The 22551-nt window shown below is 34.7% G+C and overlaps 3 protein-coding genes across 3 annotated transcripts; 1 reads left to right on the forward strand and 2 right to left on the reverse strand.

The window, feature by feature from the left end:
* The first annotated feature begins 803 nt into the window (after positions 1–803).
* On the forward strand, positions 804–15524 carry LOC116117441 (extended synaptotagmin-1). Its single transcript, XM_031403462.1, has 14 exons — positions 804–1283; positions 2542–2616; positions 2771–2878; positions 3865–3897; positions 4330–4419; positions 9280–9405; positions 9989–10132; positions 11332–11748; positions 12140–12274; positions 12638–12856; positions 12985–13257; positions 13690–13827; positions 14303–14605; positions 15032–15524. Exons 1-14 carry the CDS (start codon positions 1092–1094, stop codon positions 15251–15253), a joined length of 2475 nt encoding a protein of 824 aa, XP_031259322.1. The 5' UTR covers positions 804–1091; the 3' UTR covers positions 15254–15524.
* A 34-nt stretch (positions 15525–15558) lies between these two features.
* LOC116117442 (acetylajmalan esterase-like) lies at positions 15559–17271 on the reverse strand. The gene is made up of 5 exons (XM_031403463.1): positions 16853–17271; positions 16524–16739; positions 16270–16418; positions 15917–16190; positions 15559–15807 (listed from the first exon to the last, which is right to left on the reverse strand). Exons 1-5 carry the CDS (start codon positions 17121–17123, stop codon positions 15587–15589), a joined length of 1131 nt encoding a protein of 376 aa, XP_031259323.1. The 5' UTR covers positions 17124–17271; the 3' UTR covers positions 15559–15586.
* A 1418-nt stretch (positions 17272–18689) lies between these two features.
* On the reverse strand, positions 18690–20859 carry LOC116117456 (GDSL esterase/lipase At5g03980-like). Its single transcript, XM_031403480.1, has 5 exons — positions 20411–20859; positions 20071–20286; positions 19707–19855; positions 19357–19630; positions 18690–19045 (listed from the first exon to the last, which is right to left on the reverse strand). The coding sequence occupies exons 1-5, from the start codon at positions 20679–20681 to the stop codon at positions 18825–18827; spliced, it is 1131 nt and encodes a 376-aa protein (XP_031259340.1). The 5' UTR covers positions 20682–20859; the 3' UTR covers positions 18690–18824.
* Between the last annotated feature and the right edge of the window lie 1692 nt (positions 20860–22551).

A 22551-nucleotide genomic window follows, 5' to 3' on the forward strand; every position in this document is an offset into this window, starting at 1 on the left:
TCCAACCCTTCTTCCCCTTCCGCCTCTCTCCAACACAACAATGGGTTCTCTTTTTTACTTTATCTCCAGACCCACAAGCAAAAACAAAAAGAAAAGAAAAGAAAAGAAAAAAGAAAAACCAGCTACTGGTTGGCTGCCATGTGAGGAGGAAGCGAAGAAGAAAATTAAGTGGAAACCGGAATCAGCCAGATCGTGGCAGAAGAATGCGATGACTTTGTGAACTCACCCGATCTGCCACGATCTGGCCTTGAACCGCCATGATCTGGTCCAGATCGTGGTGGGCACTCTAAGTCGCGGCGGATCTAGAGCAATAAATCCGCCAATGCGATCTAGTGCTCCTCCACATTGTAACCAGACAGATCGCAGCAGCCGAATTTGTTTCTGGTGGCTGTGATATAATTTTTATGACTTTGATCCGCTGAATTTTTTTTGGTTTGATTCAAGAGAGAAGAAGAAAGAGGGAAACAAAGAGATGCAAGAAAAGAGAGGCCAAAAAGAGAGGAGGAAGCGAAAGAGAAAAAATAAAGGAAAAGAGAATAGAAGAGAACGGATACGGAGAAAAAGAGTTAAAATTTAAAAAAATTAGATGAAATTACTATATTATCCTTTAGCAGACAGAAATCCATAATTGAATATGACAGAAAATATCTATTTGTCATTTCTAAACCTTTTGGGTACCAATTTGCTTTTATGACAAACTTTGGGTAGGTGTAACTCGTTCGGCCTAAATAAAAATCTTAAATTAATCTCTTCCCACAAAATATACTGACAATTAAACCGGCCTTTTAACTTTCCTCTTCGTTCTTAACTAAATTTTAGTATTTTTTATTGTCGGAGCTGACTTTAGACTTCTCCAAATCCATTACTCTCTTCAAATTCTTCCACTTCCCTTTTACTTTCGTCCTTCAAGTTTCTTTCCAAGTAACCGATGACCATTTTCTCAGGAAAGAAGAATCTTTTTAAGGAACGTTTTATGATCTCATGTGCAAGTTTTTAGATTTCTTTTCTGGGGGTTGTTATTGTTGAGAGCCATGAATGTGAATTTGTAGTTTTTTTTTGCAAGAAAGTGATTGCTGAAGGTGTAAACTGAAATGGGTAAGAGAAAAAAGAGAGCTGCTTTCAATGTTGAAGAAGTTGTGGAGTTCTTGAAGCATTTGTTGGAGGAAAAACCTCTTCTTCCCTTTGTAATTCCTTTGATTTTGCTTCTTTGGATCATTGAGAGATGGTTCTTCTCTTTCTCCAATTGGGTTCCTCTTGTCATCGCTGTCTGGGCTACTTTGCAGGCTAGTCTCTCTCTCTCTCTCTCTCTCTCTTTTTGGTTCTATTGCTATATGCATTTTTCTTTTGTTTTTCTCTCTGAAGTTTCACTTTTTTTCTTTTTTTTTTTTTTTGGGAATTTTAATTTATATTTTGAGTGCTAGTTATTATAAAGATTTTTATGTTAATGTGTATATAATTGATAATATGAAAGTTTGTGGCTGGGATTATGGTACTTAAGTTTTAGCTACTCTATAGCTGTTGACTTGGTAGTTGAATCTAATTTATTTTTTTTTATTTTCTTGTGCTGCGTTTTGTTATAGTGCCTTCTCCTTTTTGCATTCCTAATATGACAAGGATTTAGTTTTTTTTTTTTCTTGTAAATTAATTTAATTATTTGATCACCTTATTTCAATTTGTTCCTATTTCCATCAAGCAGATGGATGATGCAACCAAACAGTGAAGATACTTCAATGAAGATGAACAATGTTTTCTAAAAAAATTCTTTTGTTTCTGGGTTTACTTGTATGTGAATTTGAAATTTTCAATGATATGTGGTTGCTATAGGGGTAGGAATTGCTATTAAGAGTACATACTGGCACTCCATTTGTTTTTCCTTCTTCCAATTATTTCCCCTCAAGTCATATTTTGCTTTTGAGTTCTTCTTAATTATGTTATTGATGTTGGCTTGCATGTGAATTGTTTAACAACTCTGTTCGGTTAGCTTTCTGAGAATTTTCTGTACTAGCTTCCATGCTTTTAGGCTGCTATGCTATGCACATCAGCCTATTAGTTCACTTTCTACTCCATAACAGATAACTTAATTGGATATCTCTTATTCAAAAGAGTATCAAACTTCATGATGAGATCTTATAACATGAGAATTTGGTTAGATATTGTGTTTGTATCATCAGTAAAGCCTTTGTGATACTGTTGTTTTGAAAATCATTCTTCTCCTTTCTGGAAAGCAAAATCAATGATATTGAGGATTTAAGGTGAGACTGAAGGATTATGACTGGGATTTTATTTGTTTCACTTTTTCTTTGCTAGGAAATTGGTCTTACTTTGTAGCAGATTGGGGTTAATTGCCTATGAACCTATTGAGATATTCTTCTTTTGTTACCTTTGCACTTTTATTTATTTAATTCTTCTTATCCATTTTACTTACTACTAGCATTGAGTGTTTGCACGCAAATATGTTGTAGTCTCTATTGAATCTAGATAAATTGATTCTTTTAAGGATATACTTGGTGATAACATGAAATATATCTCATTTTCCTGCAGTATGGGGTCCATCAACGTCAGTTACTTGTGGAAGACTTGAATAAGAAGTGGAAGCAAGTCATATTGAACACCTCGGTATCTTTTCAATCTATATTATCCCTTTTTTTTTTCCTGTTTATGTGAGATCTTAGGTTTCTTGTGTTGAATATATCCTCTCTCTCTCCCTCCCTCTCTCTCACTCTCTGACTTTCTCTTTTAATGAGGAATTTTTTTGGCATATTTTATGCAGCCTATCACACCACTGGAGCACTGTGAATGGTTGAATAAACTGTTGATAGAAGTTTGGCCCAACTACATGAACCCAAAGTTTTCAACAAGGTTCTCACACATGGTTGAGGTAAGAATATAGTGGTTCATGTTAGTTGTTTTCTGAACTTTATACTAAATATTTATATATTCTGCTTCTTTTGCTCAATGACTATTTGTTTGCTAGTACTTGTATATTCTAATGAATAATGACAAATGTAGTCACACTGATTCTTTGGCATCTCTTAACAGATTCAGTTGGTGTTTTTACGAATCTAAATTTGCTAAAATGGTTTTGCTAGCATATCTGTGGACCTTTTTTTAACTTCTCCCTTTTCAGTTATATCTTTGGTTCGTCAGGAAGACCCTATTTTTCACATAATAGGATACGTCTGAGTTCAGTCTGATAACAGATATGTCACTTAGTTACCCATGTAGGTGCATCTTCAAGATTTGGATTGTTTCAAGAACTTTGAACCAACGTGTTTTTTTCTAGATTAACATAGATTGGGCCCATTCTTTATGCTAGTATGGAAACATGTTTTATGTACATAACTTTGTGTCTAAATATATTCCACTTGGATCTCAACTATTAATTAATATCAAAAGATCTCGATTTTTAACTTGCCTTCTTTCTACCATACTAGAAGTTATTATGCTAGGCAGATAAAACCATTAGATGAGGATGAGAATAAAGTAATATTCACCGTCTGGTCTATAATATATCTTCTTGTATTGTACGATGACCAATAGAATTGCTTTATTGTATGACTTAAAAAATGAACGCTGACAATTGCATTTCACAGGCCAAGGAAGTACAAATAACTATGAGAAATCATTTCATAACAATTTGGAAGGACATACAACTTTATACTCTTTGTTCCTCCATAATAAATGTTTTCTTCTGGATCATGATTAACTCAAGCATTTATTACTAAAGAAGTTTTCAGTTCTTACTTATCTACTTTAGTTCGATCATGTTTCTCTGTGAAGAATTTGATGAAACACACAAAAGGATGAAATTATAATTATTAATTATATATCAAAGTTCTCCTAACCAAAGCTTCTTTTATGCAGAAACGTCTAAAGCACCGCAAATCAAGGCTTATAGTAAGTGATTTTCCTATTACTTTTTTGTAATTATTAAATAAATGACTTGTAATAAATAATCTCTAGACATGGGCTAGCTTGTCATATTTTGAAACATTTCTGCATTTATAAATTTAACATATGTACCGAATTAAGAGAGTTTGTTTACTTGCTTGGAGAAGAATTTTAAAAATAGAAAACTGCTATCAAGCTTGCAAGTAAATTAAAGTTTAATGATAATTTGTGTAGCACCCTCAAGTGTCACATATTTTAACCAAAAGAAGGTGAATTTTCTATAATTGTCTGTACAAGTGTCAGCATGGGTTGACAGGGCTGTCGTGTCTGCAATGTCTAACATGACAAATTTTTATGAGGATACATGCCTTTATGAAAGTTTGAGTTGATGCTAACAGCATGAAGCATGTTTATTGATGAACATTATCATTCATGCAGGAAAAAATAGAATTGCAGGAGTTCTCACTAGGTTCGACTCCGCCTTTGTTGGGTCTTCATGGAACTCACTGGTCTTCCTCAGGTGATCAGGTTTGGTTTCTGGTTTCACTTTTAGAATTTGTAAAGTACTAGTATATTCATTTTATAGGACGATCTTGAAATTTAAGTTTTCTTTTTCTATGTTTCTGGGTACAGTTTGGAAGGTGATATGTATATACATAAGCTTTAAGGTGCATGTTCTTCCATGTGTGTGCAGAAAATATGTTGAAACTAGAGAATGGCTATGGCTTTTTATCATGAAGCTACAAAAGGATTAGCTATATCTTATTAACCTGATTTACTAAGTGCTACAAAAGGATCACCAATCTAAAACATGGATCTTTGAAATCCAATATATTAATTTGGTTGATGTGTAAATGTCATTAATTTATTCCTTTATTTACTTCTTTGAAAGGGAGTATAGATAGTATAATATATGAATAATGAAACTGTGAGGAGAGGATAGAATACTTCAGTTCTGTTCCTGATCACAGGATATTACTCTGGTATTCAAGTTGTTCAAACCTGCAACATACTTTGCTCTACTATTTTGATGCCATATGTTTCCTGTAAGGCTATGCAATTAATAATTGCGAGTTAGCATGATCTGTCACACATTTATGAGGTGTCTGCTGTAGCATGGAGAGGAATGATAGTAGAGAATTAAATAATTCACACTTGTATAGTTTGATGCTAATTTTTAGTAGTATTTGCTACTTCAGTTTTTTGGCATAATTGTTTACTTTTCAACATTCAAGTTGTAAAATTTTTCCAAGACTTTTACAAGGTGTCAGTTGTTCTATTGACAGAAAGTTATGCGTATTGGTTTTGATTGGGACACCAATGAATTAAGCATCTTGTTGCTTGCCAAGTTGGCGAAGCCGTTACTTGGAACTGCCAGAATTGTTATCAACAGCCTCCACATTAAGGGTGATGTATGTCATGCTTATTTTCCTTCCTTTTATTTTAATTTTTTTTTTTTTTGCCCCTGTCAAAAAGGAATTTAACTCGTTAAAGTTGATGTAGTTTACTATTTTGTTTGATTATATGTTATTGGTCATAAAATTAGAGATTGTAAACCTTATGTATTGCACTTTTTACTTAACTATAGCAATGGAGCAGGAATTTAAATTTGTCAGCCTCTGTTGCTTGTTTCCCAGGTTTCGTTTCGGGAATTGAAACATAATAATTATTTTGTTTATGATTAAGTGGAAATGACCTTGGAGCGATTTAGATTTTGAATAAACTTCCATGCAAAATTTAATTGACTGAAAAAACATTTTCTTTTATTGATTTAGATTGTTTATGGTTCTATTTTACATGAATCATTGTTGACATTGAAGGACCACACTTTGCTGCATCTTTTATTCTCTGTTCTTGTCTTTAGTCGTGTTGATGCTTTGTGCATTATGAAAATTTCAATCCTGGGTTAATGCCTTTGATCTGATGTTTCTGCATCTTGAAGTTTTGATAGTATTGATTGTTGGCAAAATTAATTCCCTAGTTCACATTTTACAGCTTCTATTGATGCCAATTCTGGAAGGGAGAGCAGTTTTATATTCCTTTGTATCTGTACCTGAAGTGAGAATAGGAGTTGCATTTGGAAGTGGTGGAAGCCAATCTCTACCTGCCACGGAGCTGCCTGGTGTTTCATCTTGGCTGGTTCGTTTTTTAACTGTTTATATTCGAATCCAGATATATGGAAATATGAAATTGTCTTTACCTTAAATGTTCTGTATTTTAATTTAACTTATCTCTATGATTTCCACTATAAAAAGTTAAGCAAGTTAATTTGCTTCATGTTCTGGAAAATTTGGTGCTGGTTTGCTGCCTGTTGTACAACAGAAACTAGTTTAGAACAATTGTGGAAAAGCTCCTACTTTGATGATATCTAGGGCACGCAAAATCTGTACTTGATGTAATGACACATAAATTCTTATAGTAAAAGAAAGAATCTCAAGAAATTACGCTGTTTATGCAATACATACCTTTCCCTCATCTTGCTGTATTCTATCTATCGTTTCTAGTCTCATTGGCTTTCAAATGTTCCCCACCTCGTTGAAGGTTTCTATTAAGTTTATCCTTTTCAAATGCAATAATATTGCACTAAAATATCGACAAATACAGTATTACAAGTTTGGTGGTCATAGCTTTCTATTGATTTTTGTTTAGAATAGAGATGGAGGGAGCAGTATGATATGGCATTCCTCCTGTGTGTTCCCCTCAATTTACTATTAATGTCAACTGGCAGTTAAACTGGCTATTTCCACTTAAAACTAATTAAATATTGTCAATCATTGTTCCTTTTGCTTTGAAAACTCTTCATTTCTTGGCTATAAAAGTATTGGTCCTTCTGAGCATATACTCTTGTTATTTTCTCTCTTTTAAATTTATATCCTTGAATTTTCAATATTATCCTGCAATCTCTCTATTCCCTTCTTCATTAATTAACTGAAGCTATTGATAAATAAGTTAATTGTAATTATACCTTTATCGACTTAGAGGAAGAGGTCATAGTGCATCCATACATTTTAACCTCAGGCATTTTAAGTAGATTAAAAGTCTTATCTTTGTCACAATTTAATCCTTGTTGTGCTTGGGATGACTAATTAGGTCATAAGTTAAACGTGGATTATCTCATCGTAAAATCTTGTCTGTAAGTCCTAAAGTGAGCTGTTTTTGCATGGGTCCAAGGCTTATGCGATCAAGCAGCTTAGCTTAAATTTATAGATGGTAAAGAAACTATGTCTTCAATATGTTGGTGGGTTATGCATTGCATGGGTTTACTATAGTGCTAAGTTATAATTTCCAGTAAATGCTAAATTTTTGTGCTAGCAATAATTTCTTTTCCCTCATGCAGGTTAAACTTTTCAATGAAACCTTAGTTAAGACTATGGTTGAACCTCGCCGCCGGTGTCTCTCTTTGCCAGCAGTAGATTTGAGGAAAAAGGCTGTTGGTGGTATCATTTATGTGAAAGTTGTTTCTGCTAGTAAACTTTTTAGAAGTAGTTTAAGAGGAAGCCCATCAAGGAGGCAAACATCTCCTGTAGCCTGTAGTTTAGAAGAGCGCAACGATGATAAAGATTTGCAGACGTTTGTGGAGATTGAACTTGAAGAGTTAACCAGGAGAACAAATGTCAGACCAGGCTCAGATCCGAGATGGGATTCAACATTTAATATGGTTTTACATGAAGAAACAGGAATTCTGCGGTTCCACCTTTATCAATTCACGCCCTACAGTGTCCAGTATGGTTATCTAGCAAGTTGTGAAGTCAAGGTACTATGTTGATATGTTAGTTTCCTCTCTAAGGATAAATGCATGGCTCATGGCACTTTGATCTGTGACTTAGCTGGTTTCTTGGAGTGAAATTAAAGTTTCACTGTAGCATGGTTTATTTATAAGATAAATTAGGTCATATTTTTTTTTTTTTTTTTTTGTGCGTTACTATATATATAGTAGATGTTTTTCCTTACGATATGTTAAAATCTATCAACATTAAGAAATAACATACTTCATAGGCAATAGCAAGAAGATCACGTTGTAAACTAATACACATTTAATCTCTTCAAAACAATCTAGCTTGCTTTCAGAATAACTTCTATGCATAGTAGTAGTTATATCATCTGCTTTACCATCAACTAAGTCATATTTTTTTTTTTCTTTGGCAGGTCAAGTATGATGCAGATGATTCCACAACCTTTTGGGCTATAGGGCCTGACTCTGGTTTAATAGCCAAGCATGCTGAATTTTGTGGAAAAGAAGTTGAAATGACTGTTCCTTTTGAGGGGGTCAATTCAGGGGAGGTATTGTTCTCAGAATTTCATTGCAAGTAGTAATTGGCACCAAGATTCCTCTGTTTGCTGTCATCTTGGTGGTAAAGTAGGGCATGAATGAATAAATCACTAGTTAATCAAATTAGGCATTGTTGACTGGTTGTCTGAGACAATGGGAAATACTTCTGTTTGCTTCTACAACTATTTTCGTGTTCCACCTGCTTATTTTGGACCAAAGTTTGGTTTCAAATGTTGAATATTGAATTGCGTTGAAATTCCTGTAAACTTTCATTTGGTTTAGGATAAAATTAAGGTGACCACTCATCCAGTATGCATCAGGCAAAGATACCTGAACATAACTTAATAGTTTTCTTGTTTAAATGCATTTGGCAGTTGACAGTGAGGCTTGTGTTGAAGGAGTGGCAATTTTCAGATGGTTCACATAGCTTGACCAATTTTCGTAGTGGCTCGCAACAATCGCTAAATGGTTCATCAAATTTTCTTTCAAGAACTGGAAGGAAAATTAATGTAACTGTTGCAGAAGGAAAGGATCTTATACCGAAAGACAAATCCGGAAAGTGTGATCCATATGTCAAATTGCAATATGGAAAGGTCAGGTTCTCTTTCCATGATAATGTTGTGGTATAGCAAGGTTACAAATTCCTACATGTTCAATCTGTATTATTATGATCACTCATGCTCTACTCTGTCTATAATTTTAATTTTTTTTTTTTTTTCAGATTCTCCAAAGAACAAGGACTGCACATGGTTTCAGTCCTACCTGGAATCAGAAATTTGAACTTGATGAGATAGGAGGTGGTGAATACCTTAAGATAAAATGCTACAGCGAAGAAATCTTTGGAGATGATAACATTGGTAGTGCTCGGGTAAATTTGGAAGGACTTGTAGAAGGGTCAATCACGAGTTAGCATGATCTGTCACACATTTATGAGGTGTCTGCTGTAGCATGGAGAGGAATGATAGTAGAGAATTAAATAATTCACACTTGTATAGTTTGATGCTAATTTTTAGTAGTATTTGCTACTTCAGTTTTTTGGCATAATTGTTTACTTTTCAACATTCAAGTTGTAAAATTTTTCCAAGACTTTTACAAGGCGTCAGTTGTTCTATTGACAGAAAGTTATGCGTATTGGTTTTGACTGGGACACCAATGAATTAAGCATCTTGTTGCTTGCCAAGTTGGCGAAGCCGTTACTTGGAACTGCCAGAATTGTTATCAACAGCCTCCACGTTAAGGGTGATGTATGTCATGCTTATTTTCCTTCCTTTTATTTTAATTTTTTTTTTTTTTGCCCCTGTCAAAAAGGAATTTAACTCGTTAAAGTTGATGTAGTTTACTATTTTGTTTGATTATATGTTATTGGTCATAAAATTAGAGATTGTAAACCTTATGTATTGCACTTTTTACTTAACTATAGCAATGGAGCAGGAATTTAAATTTGTCAGCCTCTGTTGCTTGTTTCCCAGGTTTCGTTTCGGGAATTGAAACATAATAATTATTTTGTTTATGATTAAGTGGAAATGACCTTGGAGCGATTTAGATTTTGAATAAACTTCCATGCAAAATTTAATTGACTGAAAAAACATTTTCTTTTATTGATTTAGATTGTTTATGGTTCTATTTTACATGAATCATTGTTGACATTGAAGGACCACACTTTGCTGCATCTTTTATTCTCTGTTCTTGTCTTTAGTCGTGTTGATGCTTTGTGCATTATGAAAATTTCAATCCTGGGTTAATGCCTTTGATCTGATGTTTCTGCATCTTGAAATTTTGATAGTATTGATTGTTGGCAAAATTAATTCCCTAGTTCACATTTTACAGCTTCTATTGATGCCAATTCTGGAAGGGAGAGCAGTTTTGTATTCCTTTGTATCTGTACCTGAAGTGAGAATAGGAGTTGCATTTGGAAGTGGTGGAAGCCAATCTCTACCTGCCACGGAGCTGCCTGGTGTTTCATCTTGGCTGGTTTGTTTTTTAACTGTTTATATTCGAATCCAGATATATGGAAATATGAAATTGTCTTTACCTTAAATGTTCTGCATTTTAATTTAACTTATCTCTATGATTTCCACTGTAAAAAGTTAAGCAAGTTAATTTGCTTCATGTCCTGGAAAATTTGGTGCTGGTTTGCTGCCTGTTGTACAACAGAAACTAGTTTTAGGACAATTGTGGAAAAGCTCCTACTTTGATGATATCTAGGGCACGCAAAATCTGTACTTGATGTAATTACACATAAATTCTCATAGTAAAAGAAAGAATCTCAAGAAATTACGCTGTTTATGCAATACATACCTTTCCCTCATCTTGCTGTATTCTATCTATAGTTTCTAGTCTCATTGGCTTTCAAATGTTCCCCACCTCGTTGAAGGTTTCTATTAAGTTTATCCTTTTCAAATGCAATAATATTGCACTAAAATATCGACAAATACAGTATTACAAGTTTGGTGGTCATAGCTTTTTATGTATTTTTGTTTAGAATAGAGATGGAGGGAGCAGTATGATATGACATTCCTCTGGTGTGTTCCCCTCAATTTACTATTAATGTCAACTGGCAGTTAAACTGGCTATTTCCACTTAAAACTAATTAAATATTGTCAATCATTGTTCCTTTTGCTTTGAAAACTCTTCATTTCTTGGCTATAAAAGTATTGGTCCTTCTGAGCATATACTCTTGTTATTTTCTCTCTTTTAAATTTATATCCTTGAATTTTCAATATTATCCTGCAATCTCTCTATTCCCTTCTTCATTAATTAACTGAAGCTATTGATAAATAAGTTAATTGTAATTATACCTTTATCGACTTAGAGGAAGAGGTCATAGTGCATCCATACATTTTAACCTCAGGCATTTTAAGTAGATTAAAAGTCTTATCTTTGTCACAATTTAATCCTTGTTGTGCTTGGGATGACTAATTAGGTCATAAGTTAAACGTGGATTATCTCATCGTAAAATCTTGTCTGTAAGTCCTAAAGTGAGCTGTTTTTGCATGGGTCCAAGGCTTATGCGATCAAGCAGCTTAGCTTAAATTTATAGATGGTAAAGAAACTATGTCTTCAATATGTTGGTGGGTTATGCATCGCACAGGTTTACTATAGTGCTAAGTTATAATTTCTAGTAAATGCTAAATTTTTGTGCTAGCAATAATTTCTTTTCCCTCATGCAGGTTAAACTTTTCAATGAAACCTTAGTTAAGACGATGGTTGAACCTCGCCGCCGGTGTCTCTCTTTGCCAGCAGTAGATTTGAGGAAAAAGGCTGTTGGTGGTATCATTTATGTGAAAGTTGTTTCTGCTAGTAAACTTTTTAGAAGTAGTTTAAGAGGAAGCCCATCAAGGAGGCAAACATCTCCTGTAGCCTGTAGTTTAGAAGAGCGCAACGATGATAAAGATTTGCAGACGTTTGTGGAGATTGAACTTGAAGAGTTAACCAGGAGAACAAATGTCAGACCAGGCTCAGATCCCAGATGGGATTCAACATTTAATATGGTTTTACATGAAGAAACAGGAATTCTGCGGTTCCACCTTTATCAATTCACGCCCTACAGTGTCCAGTATGGTTATCTAGCAAGTTGTGAAGTCAAGGTACTATGTTGATATGTTAGTTTCCTCTCTAAGGATAAATGCATGGCTCATGGCACTTTGATCTGTGACTTAGCTGGTTTCTTAGAGTGAAATTAAAGTTTCACTGTAGCATGGTTTATGTATAAGATAAATTAGGTCATATTTTTTTTTTTTTTTTTTTGTGCATTACTATATATATAGTAGCTGTTTTTCCTTACGATATGTTAAAATCTATCAACATTAAGAAATAACATACATCATAGGCAATAGCAAGAAGATCACGTTGTAAACTAATACACATTTAATCTCTTCAAAACAATCTAGCTTGCTTTCAGAATAAGTTCTATGCATAGTAGGAGTTATATCATCTGCTTTACCATCAACTAAGTCATATTTTTTTTTTCTTTGGCAGGTCAAGTATGATGCAGATGATTCCACAACCTTTTGGGCTATAGGGCCTGACTCTGGTTTAATAGCCAAGCATGCTGAATTTTGTGGAAAAGAAGTTGAAATGACTGTTCCTTTTGAGGGGGTCAATTCAGGGGAGGTATTGTTCTCAGAATTTCATTGCAAGTAGTAATTGGCACCAAGATTCCTCTGTTTGCTGTCATCTTGGTGGTAAAGTAGGGCATGAATGAATAAATCACTAGTTAATCAAATTAGGCATTATTGACTGGTTGTCTGAGACAATGGGAAATACTTCTGTTTGCTTCTACAACTATTTTCGTGTTCCACCTGCTTATTTTGGACCAAAGTTTGGTTTCAAATGTTGAATATTGAATTGCGTTGAAATTCCTGTAAACTTTCATTTGGTTTAGGATAAAATTAAGGTGACCACTCATCCAGTATGCATCAGGCAAAGATACCTGAACATAACTTAATAGTTTTCTTGTTTAAATGCATTTGGCAGTTGACAGTGAGGCTTGTGTTGAAGGAGTGGCAATTTTCAGATGGTTCACATAGCTTGACCAATTTTCGTAGTGGCTCGCAACAATCGCTAAATGGTTCATCAAATTTTCTTTCAAGAACTGGAAGGAAAATTAATGTAACTGTTGCAGAAGGAAAGGATCTTATACCGAAAGACAAATCCGGAAAGTGTGATCCATATGTCAAATTGCAATATGGAAAGGTCAGGTTCTCTTTCCATGATAATGTTGTGGTATAGCAAGGTTACAAATTCCTACATGTTCAATCTGTATTATTATGATCACTCATGCTCTACTCTGTCTATAATTTTAATTTTTTTTTTTTTTTCAGATTCTCCAAAGAACAAGGACTGCACATGGTTTCAGTCCTACCTGGAATCAGAAATTTGAACTTGATGAGATAGGAGGTGGTGAATACCTTAAGATAAAATGCTACAGCGAAGAAATCTTTGGAGATGATAACATTGGTAGTGCTCGGGTAAATTTGGAAGGACTTGTAGAAGGGTCAATCAGAGATATATGGGTACCCCTTGAAAAAGTCAATTCAGGAGAACTTAGGCTTCAAATAGAAGCAGTGAGGGTTGATGATTCTGAAGGATCAAGGGTATGCTTTCCTTATTGTGAATTAAATAAACTTTTGAATGCTTCCCGAAAAGCAAAAATTATAATTATTCAAACAGGAAATATAGAGAAATAAAAGCTTTTGACGGCTTTTAAAGTTCAGGTTTAAGTTTCCTCATCCATATATTCTACAATAGATGGAACAGGTGTTGATGCACTTGTCTATGGTTTGATGATTTTGTGCTTGATTTTTAGCTCGGCATGGTTGATTTCAGGTTGACATTGGCAGGGGTCAGGGCCAATATAAATGCAGATTTTGAATCTTATGTTAGCTTTAAGGAATATGTTCATGTATAGTTATTGTTTAACAGGACCGATATCCCCAATGTGTATGTGCAGGTTGTGAACAACCTTTCAGTGCAAGAGTGACAGTTCTAATACTCTTTTCTCTTTATTTTCCCTGGACTATTTTCAGGGTTCAAATGCGAGCCCAGTCTATGGTTGGATTGAACTTGTTATTGTTGAAGGGAGAGACCTTATTGCTGCGGATCTCAGGGGGACAAGTGATCCATACGTGAGAGTGCAGTATGGAGACCTAAAGAAGAGAACAAAGGTCTGGGAAACCTCATTTTTTATTTTTACAAAATTGATGTTTTCAACTTAAACTTTCAGGTCTGTAGAGTTAAATTTTGCATCAATAACTTTTTCTTCCTGTCTTGACAACATAGCACTTCTAGCATTGTGGAAAGAGGATATGGAAATAACTGATAATTTGTTTTCTCAGTTTCTTATCTTATCTGTTTCTAATATTAACTGTAGGAACTTGTAACTGGCCTTTTTCTTCTTCCCCTATCCCATGTATAAGATGGTCAACATGAACCTCTTGTTAGTGGTGAAAGAACACTATTGTCTTTCAATGGTTTGGCATTTTTTTTTTTTTTTATAGAAAATTTTGGAGACATACTCTATTTTTCTGCAAAAGAATGGTTATTTTTTTTTTTTTTTTTTCCAGTAGTTAACAACCTGAAGTTTTCTGCTATTTATGCTAATTCAATTACTAATCTGGCCTATCACCGGTTGTCTTCTAGGTGATCGATAGAACTCTAAATCCTCAATGGAATCAGACCTTAGAGTTTCTGGATGATGGTAGTCCCCTGCTGCTGCATGTGAAAGACCACAACGCTTTACTACCCACATCAAGTATAGGTGATTGTGTTGTAGAATATCAGAGATTGCCTCCTAATGAAATGGCTGACAAGTGGATACCCCTCCAAGGAGTGAAAAGGGGAGAGATCCACGTTCAAATAACAAGAAGAATTCCCGAACTACAGAAGAGACCCAGTTCGGATTCTGAGCCATCTCTAATTAAATCACACCAAATTTCTGGCCAGGTAAGACCATGATTTCCAAGGCTTTTTGTTATTTGCATCTTCAATTAAATTAATTGCTTGTTACAGACAACATGATATTTGTGGCATGGCTTTACCTCATTTTATTAAAATTAAAATGAAAAAACAACTTAAAATTTATAAAATAAGGAGAGAGAGAGAGCTGAAGATATATTGGAATACTCATTTTAAGCTAAGTGGTTTACCTTATTCTTGTTCCATCTCTTTCTGATTTTTCATGTGTGAAATCTATCCGGAAATGTGAAGTCTATTCTGAACTATTCCGAAAATTTTATCCATCTTCAATGTTTAACTTGCTTTCATTCTTTCTGTCTGTTCATTGTCATGTTTGTGTTAGGAAAATAACACAGGTTTTTGCACAACTTGACTACTTTGATTCTGACATGTTGTTTTATGAATTCTTATCAGATGAAACAGATGATAAACAAATTTCAATCTATGATTGACGATAGCAATATTGAAGGACTTTCAACTGCTTTGAGTGAGCTGGAAACTCTTGAAGATACACAAGAAGAATACATGGCACAGCTTGAGACTGAACAAATGCTTCTACTTAACAAGATCAAAGAGCTTGGTCAGGAAATTTTCAATTCATCACCTTCGATAAGCAGAAAATCTTCCGGAAACTGAGCCATACCCTTTCAAGTTTCAACCTTACCTATTGCTTTTCTATAAATATAAGTTTTGCTTACACGAAATATCGTTCATACTGATTATGTATATGGTTTCCCAACTAATAAGTCCTTGTAATTGAAGTCAACCTTAGAGATACATAATTAATTTTGGAAATTAGCAGTTGTACACTAGACTAGAACTGATTGCATACTTTATAAAGCATCATAAGTTGCAACAGATGTACTAGCTTAGATGTTAAAATAGACCGATCATTCTCTTCTCTGAACATCCTTCTCTTATATATAATAAATTTATATTTATTGAATCACTTTGTTTGGATGCAAATGTTCAAGAAGAACAACACTGAAACTTTGGGAGGATGTCTTGGATGATCCAAGATGCCATGAGGTAATTGGCCTTGTGGGTCGAATGAATTCCATCCCAGCTGATGCGTTCAAGAGGATTTGCACAAACTGGTACGCCTGGAGTTCCACACATCTTTGAAACAGTAAAATCATACTCTCCACCAACGCCGCAACAAGCTTTTTGCACCGATGTGGCATCAAAACCTGTTTATATACATAAACAATAAAGTAACTTAACTAAGATAATTTTACGATATCAGTTAATCTCTCCTGCAGATGTTCTGGTTCCATGATGCAAGATACAAAAACTCACCAAGCGAATGAACATTTTGCAGAATCCACATGTATGCATTGTAATAATCACCATATACTATGGCCACATTAGGGTGTTCTTTTGTTAATTCTTCAAGGGCCTGTTGAAGATGCTGATTGTGATAAATTGCCAAGTTATTCAACTCCTTCACGCAGTGAAACTCATCATAAGCTGCAGTATCAGTGGTCTGAAATAGTGTCAAATAGCTCGGTAAACATCCTATTGGAAAGTTTCCAGGAACAACAATTCTTCTAGCACCGTACCCAATAACTCTCTGCATCCAAAACTCAGAATTAACGAAGAAATTCAACTCTAATAATTGGGAAGTAAGTGATTAAGAATAAGGAACTTACTGTTACAGCTTCCTTGATGGCTTGGACAACATCGGGCACCAAAAGCGTTACCTCCTCGGGAGATCTGCCTCTAAACAGTGCATAGTTATAGTCATTTCCTCCAATCTCCCCAACCATGAAGAGAGTCTTGTTAAGTTTCTTCGAACAGTCTATCAAAGATTCAAACATACAAGTAAAATATATATGCAGTCTTTTCTAATAAGAACTTCTGCATTTATCTGTTATTAAGGCGGCTTTGAGTCCGAGGCACTGACCTGCAGTGTTGCATACTGATCCATTGAAATAAGTGAACATCCAGTCAAGTTGTTTATCAAGAGAACTGTTGGTTACTGGGGATGAAACACTTTTTTCTGCTAAAATGTGTGCGGGTAAAGCAGTAGCGCCTGCAACCGCGAAATTCAATCCGCTATCGCGAGTGTGTGGATTCGGATTCAAGTAGGGTTCGAGAAAGGGAAGAGCCGCTGATATTGCTGCAAAAGTTTGATGAAAAAACTTAAGGTATAGCCAGCTGCAAAGAATGCGACTGTGAACATATGTGTTAAAGTTAAACTAACAAAGAAGAAGAACCGAATAGATTTCTTACTGAAAAAGTCGATTATGAGTAAACCGTCAGAGCATCTACCGGTTGCATTCCTGAAGAAGTATTGTCCATAGGGAAGGCGAGAACACGCAATTTGAGGTTTCTCGCGAATGAGATTGCCTGTGTCTGATATCGAATCTCCAAGTTGGTAAATTGTATTGATCCCACATTTCTCAAGCAGATATTCATAGCATGAAGCAGGACGAACAAAAAGGAAGAGAACACCGAGCGCAAGAACCGAAGAAAAAATCTTGTTATTGATGGTAGCAGCCATTATTGCTCAAAACAAACTAGAAATATTGCTTAATTTATAGGCGAAAGATATATTGTTCGAATATGAATCCACCATTTCAAGCATTTCAACCAGAACGCTTTATTCAAACTCTTTGTGTAACATGATAAAATATATACATTGATCGTCAACTTCAACAGCCAACAGGAGGTTTCAAAAACTAATAACCATATCCTCCAAGTGATGAAATTATGTAGTTTCTGAAACATGTGAGAATGGAACGTACAATATCTAGCTCAATTTAAATAAATTATTCACCGAATATATACCAACCCAGGTGATGTGATCTATTAATAGCAACCGCAAATGTCAGTGCATTCATTATCACGAGCAGTGTATGATGCTTTCGGGTTCAAGCAGGCCAAAAAATAAAAAAGGAAACCGGCTGATTGTTCTGCAAACAGTCGGCTAATAGTATCAAACCCACAACTCTTAAGAAGATCATGTGCATTGCATGAAGGAGGAGGAACAACAAGAGGTGTAGAATCCAATGCTCAAATAGACAAACTACAATATTAATCGCTTGTTATATTTATATACAGTATGAATATAAACATGTTTAAATGTATAATCAGTTAGGCCCATTTGGATTGGGTTGAAATTTATTAACAAGGGTAATATTTGTTTAATTGAGCAGATTAGATTATCGTGTTTGGCATTTTTGTACAAAAACATTATCGGAAAATAAGATAACAAATAGTGCCAAAAAGGGGGTAAATCATCGGGAATAATATTACCTGGGGGGAGGGTGGTATTAAAATATTATTTCGGTAATCCAAATTTCTGTCTAATTTTGCCCTAAAATAGTGGACAATGTGGATGAAAATATCCTTGGCTTTGTTAATAATTACAAAACACCAAATTTGTAAAATGACAAAAATACCCCATTACCACAGTGCCAGATTCTGACTACCACCGCCGGAATCTAGTCAGAATCTACCGTTACGACTCAGACTGGTTGAATCTGGCCGGTGGTGTGTCGATCTGGCTTTTTCCGGCCAGATCCACCACTGATCTTGTCGAAAAGGTCAGATTCGACCAGATCGACGAATAAACGGCCATTTCCGGTCGTTTTTAGGCCATTGTGACAGATTCCGGCCACCGCTGATGGTGGTTGCCGGAATCTGGCAACTATGGGTGGGTGGGGTTGTTTTTGTTAATTTTTAAACTTTTTTCTAGGGATGTTTAATTAAGTTAATAAACTTAAAAAGTCTAAAAGTAATTAAAAAATAGAATAGTATTTCTCAAATAATTAAACAAACAAGTATTTTGGGAATAGAATATAGAATAGGTTTTTAAATAATAAAGCAAACAAGCCCTTAATTATTTACATCTAGTAATCATCTAAAAGGTATTCTAATAAAAAAGTATTTCAGGACATTTGTTATTATTATCAACCAAACACATTAATTATTAATACATCCTAATTGAACCAAATACAATAATAATTTAAACCCAATAATCTACAATGTTATCTTTCTTTTTGGTAATCTTAATATTAAGATAAAAAAAAATATTATATGATGTAATATTAATACTTAAATGATTGTCAGAATATATATATTAAACTTATAATTTACACGACAAAACTGACTGGTCATTCTCTTCTACGAACGGCTTGGTCATAGATCTGATGAAGTAATATTTTATTAATCAGAGTCACTTTATTTTGAGTGCTCATGTTCAAGCAATACTACATTGAAACTTTGGGAGGATGTAGCGGATGACCCAAGATGCCATTTGATCATAGGCCTTGTGGGTCAAATGAATTCCGTCCCAGCTGATGCGTTCAAAGGGATTTCCACAAACTGGTACGCCTGGAGTTCCACACATCTTTGTGAGAGTGAAATCATACTCCCCACCAATGCCGCAACAAGCTTTTTGCACCATTGTGGCATCGAAACCTGTTTTACATATAAACAATAAAGAAGCCTTAGAAAATGCACGCTGGATCCATCTATAATATCAAATTTTAGGAAGAATTCAAGTACTCAGATTTTATGTCCACCTCAGAAATTTCATCTATAATTACTATCCCGTGACATGAAAAGCTTATCTTATGAGTGTGCTGCCAGTTTCAGTTTGACACTCGATATTTATTGAATCCTATGTTTAATGTTATCCCTTACTAGATCACAAGAGAATCTCCAATACCTACATATGGTGTGCATAATATCTCTTTTAAATTTATGAGGCAAGATGCAAAGAGACTGACCTAGCGAATGAGCGTTTTGCAGAGTCCACATGTATGCCTTATAATAATCACCATATGCTATTGTTACATTTGGGTGTTCTTTTATTAATTCTATGAGGGCTTGTTGAAGATGCTGGTTGTGATAAATTGCCAGGTTATTCAACTCCTTCAGGCAGTGAAACTCATCGTAAGCAGAAGAATCATTGGTCTGAAATTGTGTCAAATAGATCGGCAAGCATCCTATTGGAAAGTGTCCAGGAGCAACAATTCTTCTAGCTCCATAACCAATAATTCTCTGCAACCAAACCCAGGAATTAATTAACAGAAATTGAACTTTAATAAGCGATAAATTAACTAATAAACAAACTCACTTTAATAGCTTCCTTGATGGCTTGGACAACATCTCGTACCAAAGCCGTTACCTCCTCAAGAGCTTTGCCGCTAAACAGTGCATAGGTATAGTCATTTCCTCCAATCTCCCCAACCACAAAGAGAGTCTGGTTAACTCTCTTCAAATAGCCTATCAAAGATTCAAACACATATGCAGTTAACAATTTACTACTGTTGATAAACAATAAAAAGTTCAATTTTTTTGTAAAATTTGCACAATTTTGTTTTGCGTTTTTTATTGACATCTATAAACAGGCCCGGAAACTTTGGATTTGAGAATCAGTACCTATGTGTTTGATGTAAATCTTGTCTTAATTAAAGCAGGATTTAGGATGAAGCACTAACCTGTATTGTTGCATACTGTTTTGTTGAAATAGGTGAACATCCAGTCAAGTTGTTTACTCAAAGAACTATTGGTTACTGGGGATGGAATATTTCTTTCTGCTAAAACGTGCGCAGGCAAAGCAGTAGCGCCAGCGACCGCAAAATTCAATCCGTTATAGCGAGTGTGTGGATTCGGATTCAAGTAGGCTTCAAGAAAGGGAACACCAGCTGATTTTGCTGTGAAAGTAGGAAAAAGTAATGTCACCATTTCATCAAAGCTTAAGATATAAGTTACAAAGAATTCAATGGTATAAATACAGAGTCTAGCTAACAAAGAAGATGAAGAGAATGGATTTCTCACTGAAAAAGTCGATTATTAGTAACCCATCTGAACATCTACCAGTGGCATTCTTGAAAAAATATTGTCCATAGGGAAGGCGAGAACACCCAGCTTGAGGGTTCTCGCGAATGAGATTGCCTGTGTCTGATGTTGAATCTCCAAGTTGATAAATTGTATTGATCCCACATTTCTCAAGAAGCTTTGCATTGCATGAAACAGTAGGAACAAGAAGAAAGAGAGCACCGAGCGCAAGAACAGAAGAAAATATCACGTTGTTGATGGTAGCAACCATTGCAATTGCTCAAAACGAACCAGAAACGTTGCTTAATTGATAGCTGAGATTTAGATTACTTCTTTGAAATTATATGATTTTTTTATTCTTTCAACATTTACGAATAGGATCGACCATTTTAAGCGAATCAACAAGAATCCGTTGGTGAAACTATTTCTGTAATACGAGAAAATATAGTCAAAACTTCAGGAATTATGAAATTATGTATATTTTTAGCAAATTGAGTTGGCAGAAATAGATGGAATCCTTTTGTCAATAAACATAATGATTAAGAGAAATGATTAAAAAATGTAATAAAGACAAAAACAATAAATTAATATGTGAGAAAAAATCTTGTTATTGATGGTAGCAGCCATTATTGCTCAAAACAAACTAGAAATATTGCTTAATTTATAGGCGAAAGATATATTGTTCGACTATGAATCCACCATTTCAAGCATTTCAACCTGAACGCTTTATTCAAACTCTTTGTGTAACATGATAAAATATACATTGATCGTCAACTTCAACAGGAGGTTTCAAAAACTAATAACCATATCCTCCAAGTGATGAAATTATGTAGTTTCCGGGGGTTTTGTTGTTGGTTTCTGAAACATGTGAGAATGGAACGTACAATATCTAGCTCAATTTAAATAAATTATTCACCGAATATTTACCAACCCAGGTGATGTGATCTATTAATAGCAACCGCAAATGTCAGTGCATTCATATCACGAGCAGTGTATGATGCTTTCGGGTTCAAGCAGGCCAAAAAATAAAAAAGGAAACTGGCTGATTGTTCTGCAAACAGTCAGCTAATAGTATCAAACCCACAACTCTTAAGAAGATCATGTGCATTGCATGAAGGAGGAGGAACAACAAGAGGTGTAGAATCCAATGCTCAAATAGACAAACTACAATATTAATGGCTTGTTATATACAGTATGAATATAAACATGTTTAAATGTATAATCAGTTAGGGGATTGGGTTGAAATTTATTAACAAGGGTAATATTTGTTTAATTGAGTAGATTATCGTGTTTGACATTTTTGTACAAAAATATTACCGAAAAATAAGATGACAAATAGTGCGAAAAAGGGGATAAATCACTGGGAATAATATTACCTGGGGGGAGGGTGGTATTAAAATATTATTTCGGTAATCCAAATTTCTGTCCAATTTTGCACCAAAACAGTGGACAATGTGGACAAAAATATCCTTGGCTTTGTTAATAATTACAAAACACTCAATTTATAAAATGACAAAAACACCCCCATCACCACAGTGCCAGATTCCGGCCACCACCGTCGTAATCTGGTCGGAATCTGCTGTTACGACTCAGACTGGTCGAATCTGGCTGGTGGTGTGTTGATCTGGACTTTTCTGGCCATATCCACCATGCCAGATTCGGCCAAATCGGCAAATAAACGACCATTTTCGGTCGTTTTTAGGCCATTGTGACAGATTCCGACCACCGCTGACGGTGGTTGTCGGAATCTAGCAACTATGGGTGGGTGGAGTTGTTTTTGTTAATTTTTAAATTTTTTTATGGGGGTGTTTAATTAAGTTAATAAACTTAAGTATATAAAAAATAATAGTATTTCCCAAATAATTAAACAAACAAGTATTTTGGGAATAGGATAGAGAATAAGGTTTGAAATAATAAAACAAACAAACCCTTAATTATTTACATCTAGTAATCATCTAAAGGGCATTCTAGTAAAAGATTATTTCAAGACATTTGTTATTACTATCAATCAAACATATTAATTATTAATACATCCCAATTGAATCAAGTATAATAATAATTTCAATCGGATAATCTACAATATTATCTTTCTTTCCGGTAATTTTATTATTAAGATAAAAAAACATTATATGATTCAAACA

Source organism: Pistacia vera, unplaced genomic scaffold (genome assembly GCF_008641045.1).
Source record: "Pistacia vera cultivar Batoury unplaced genomic scaffold, PisVer_v2 Contig81, whole genome shotgun sequence".
Classification (NCBI taxonomy): domain Eukaryota; kingdom Viridiplantae; phylum Streptophyta; class Magnoliopsida; order Sapindales; family Anacardiaceae; genus Pistacia; species Pistacia vera.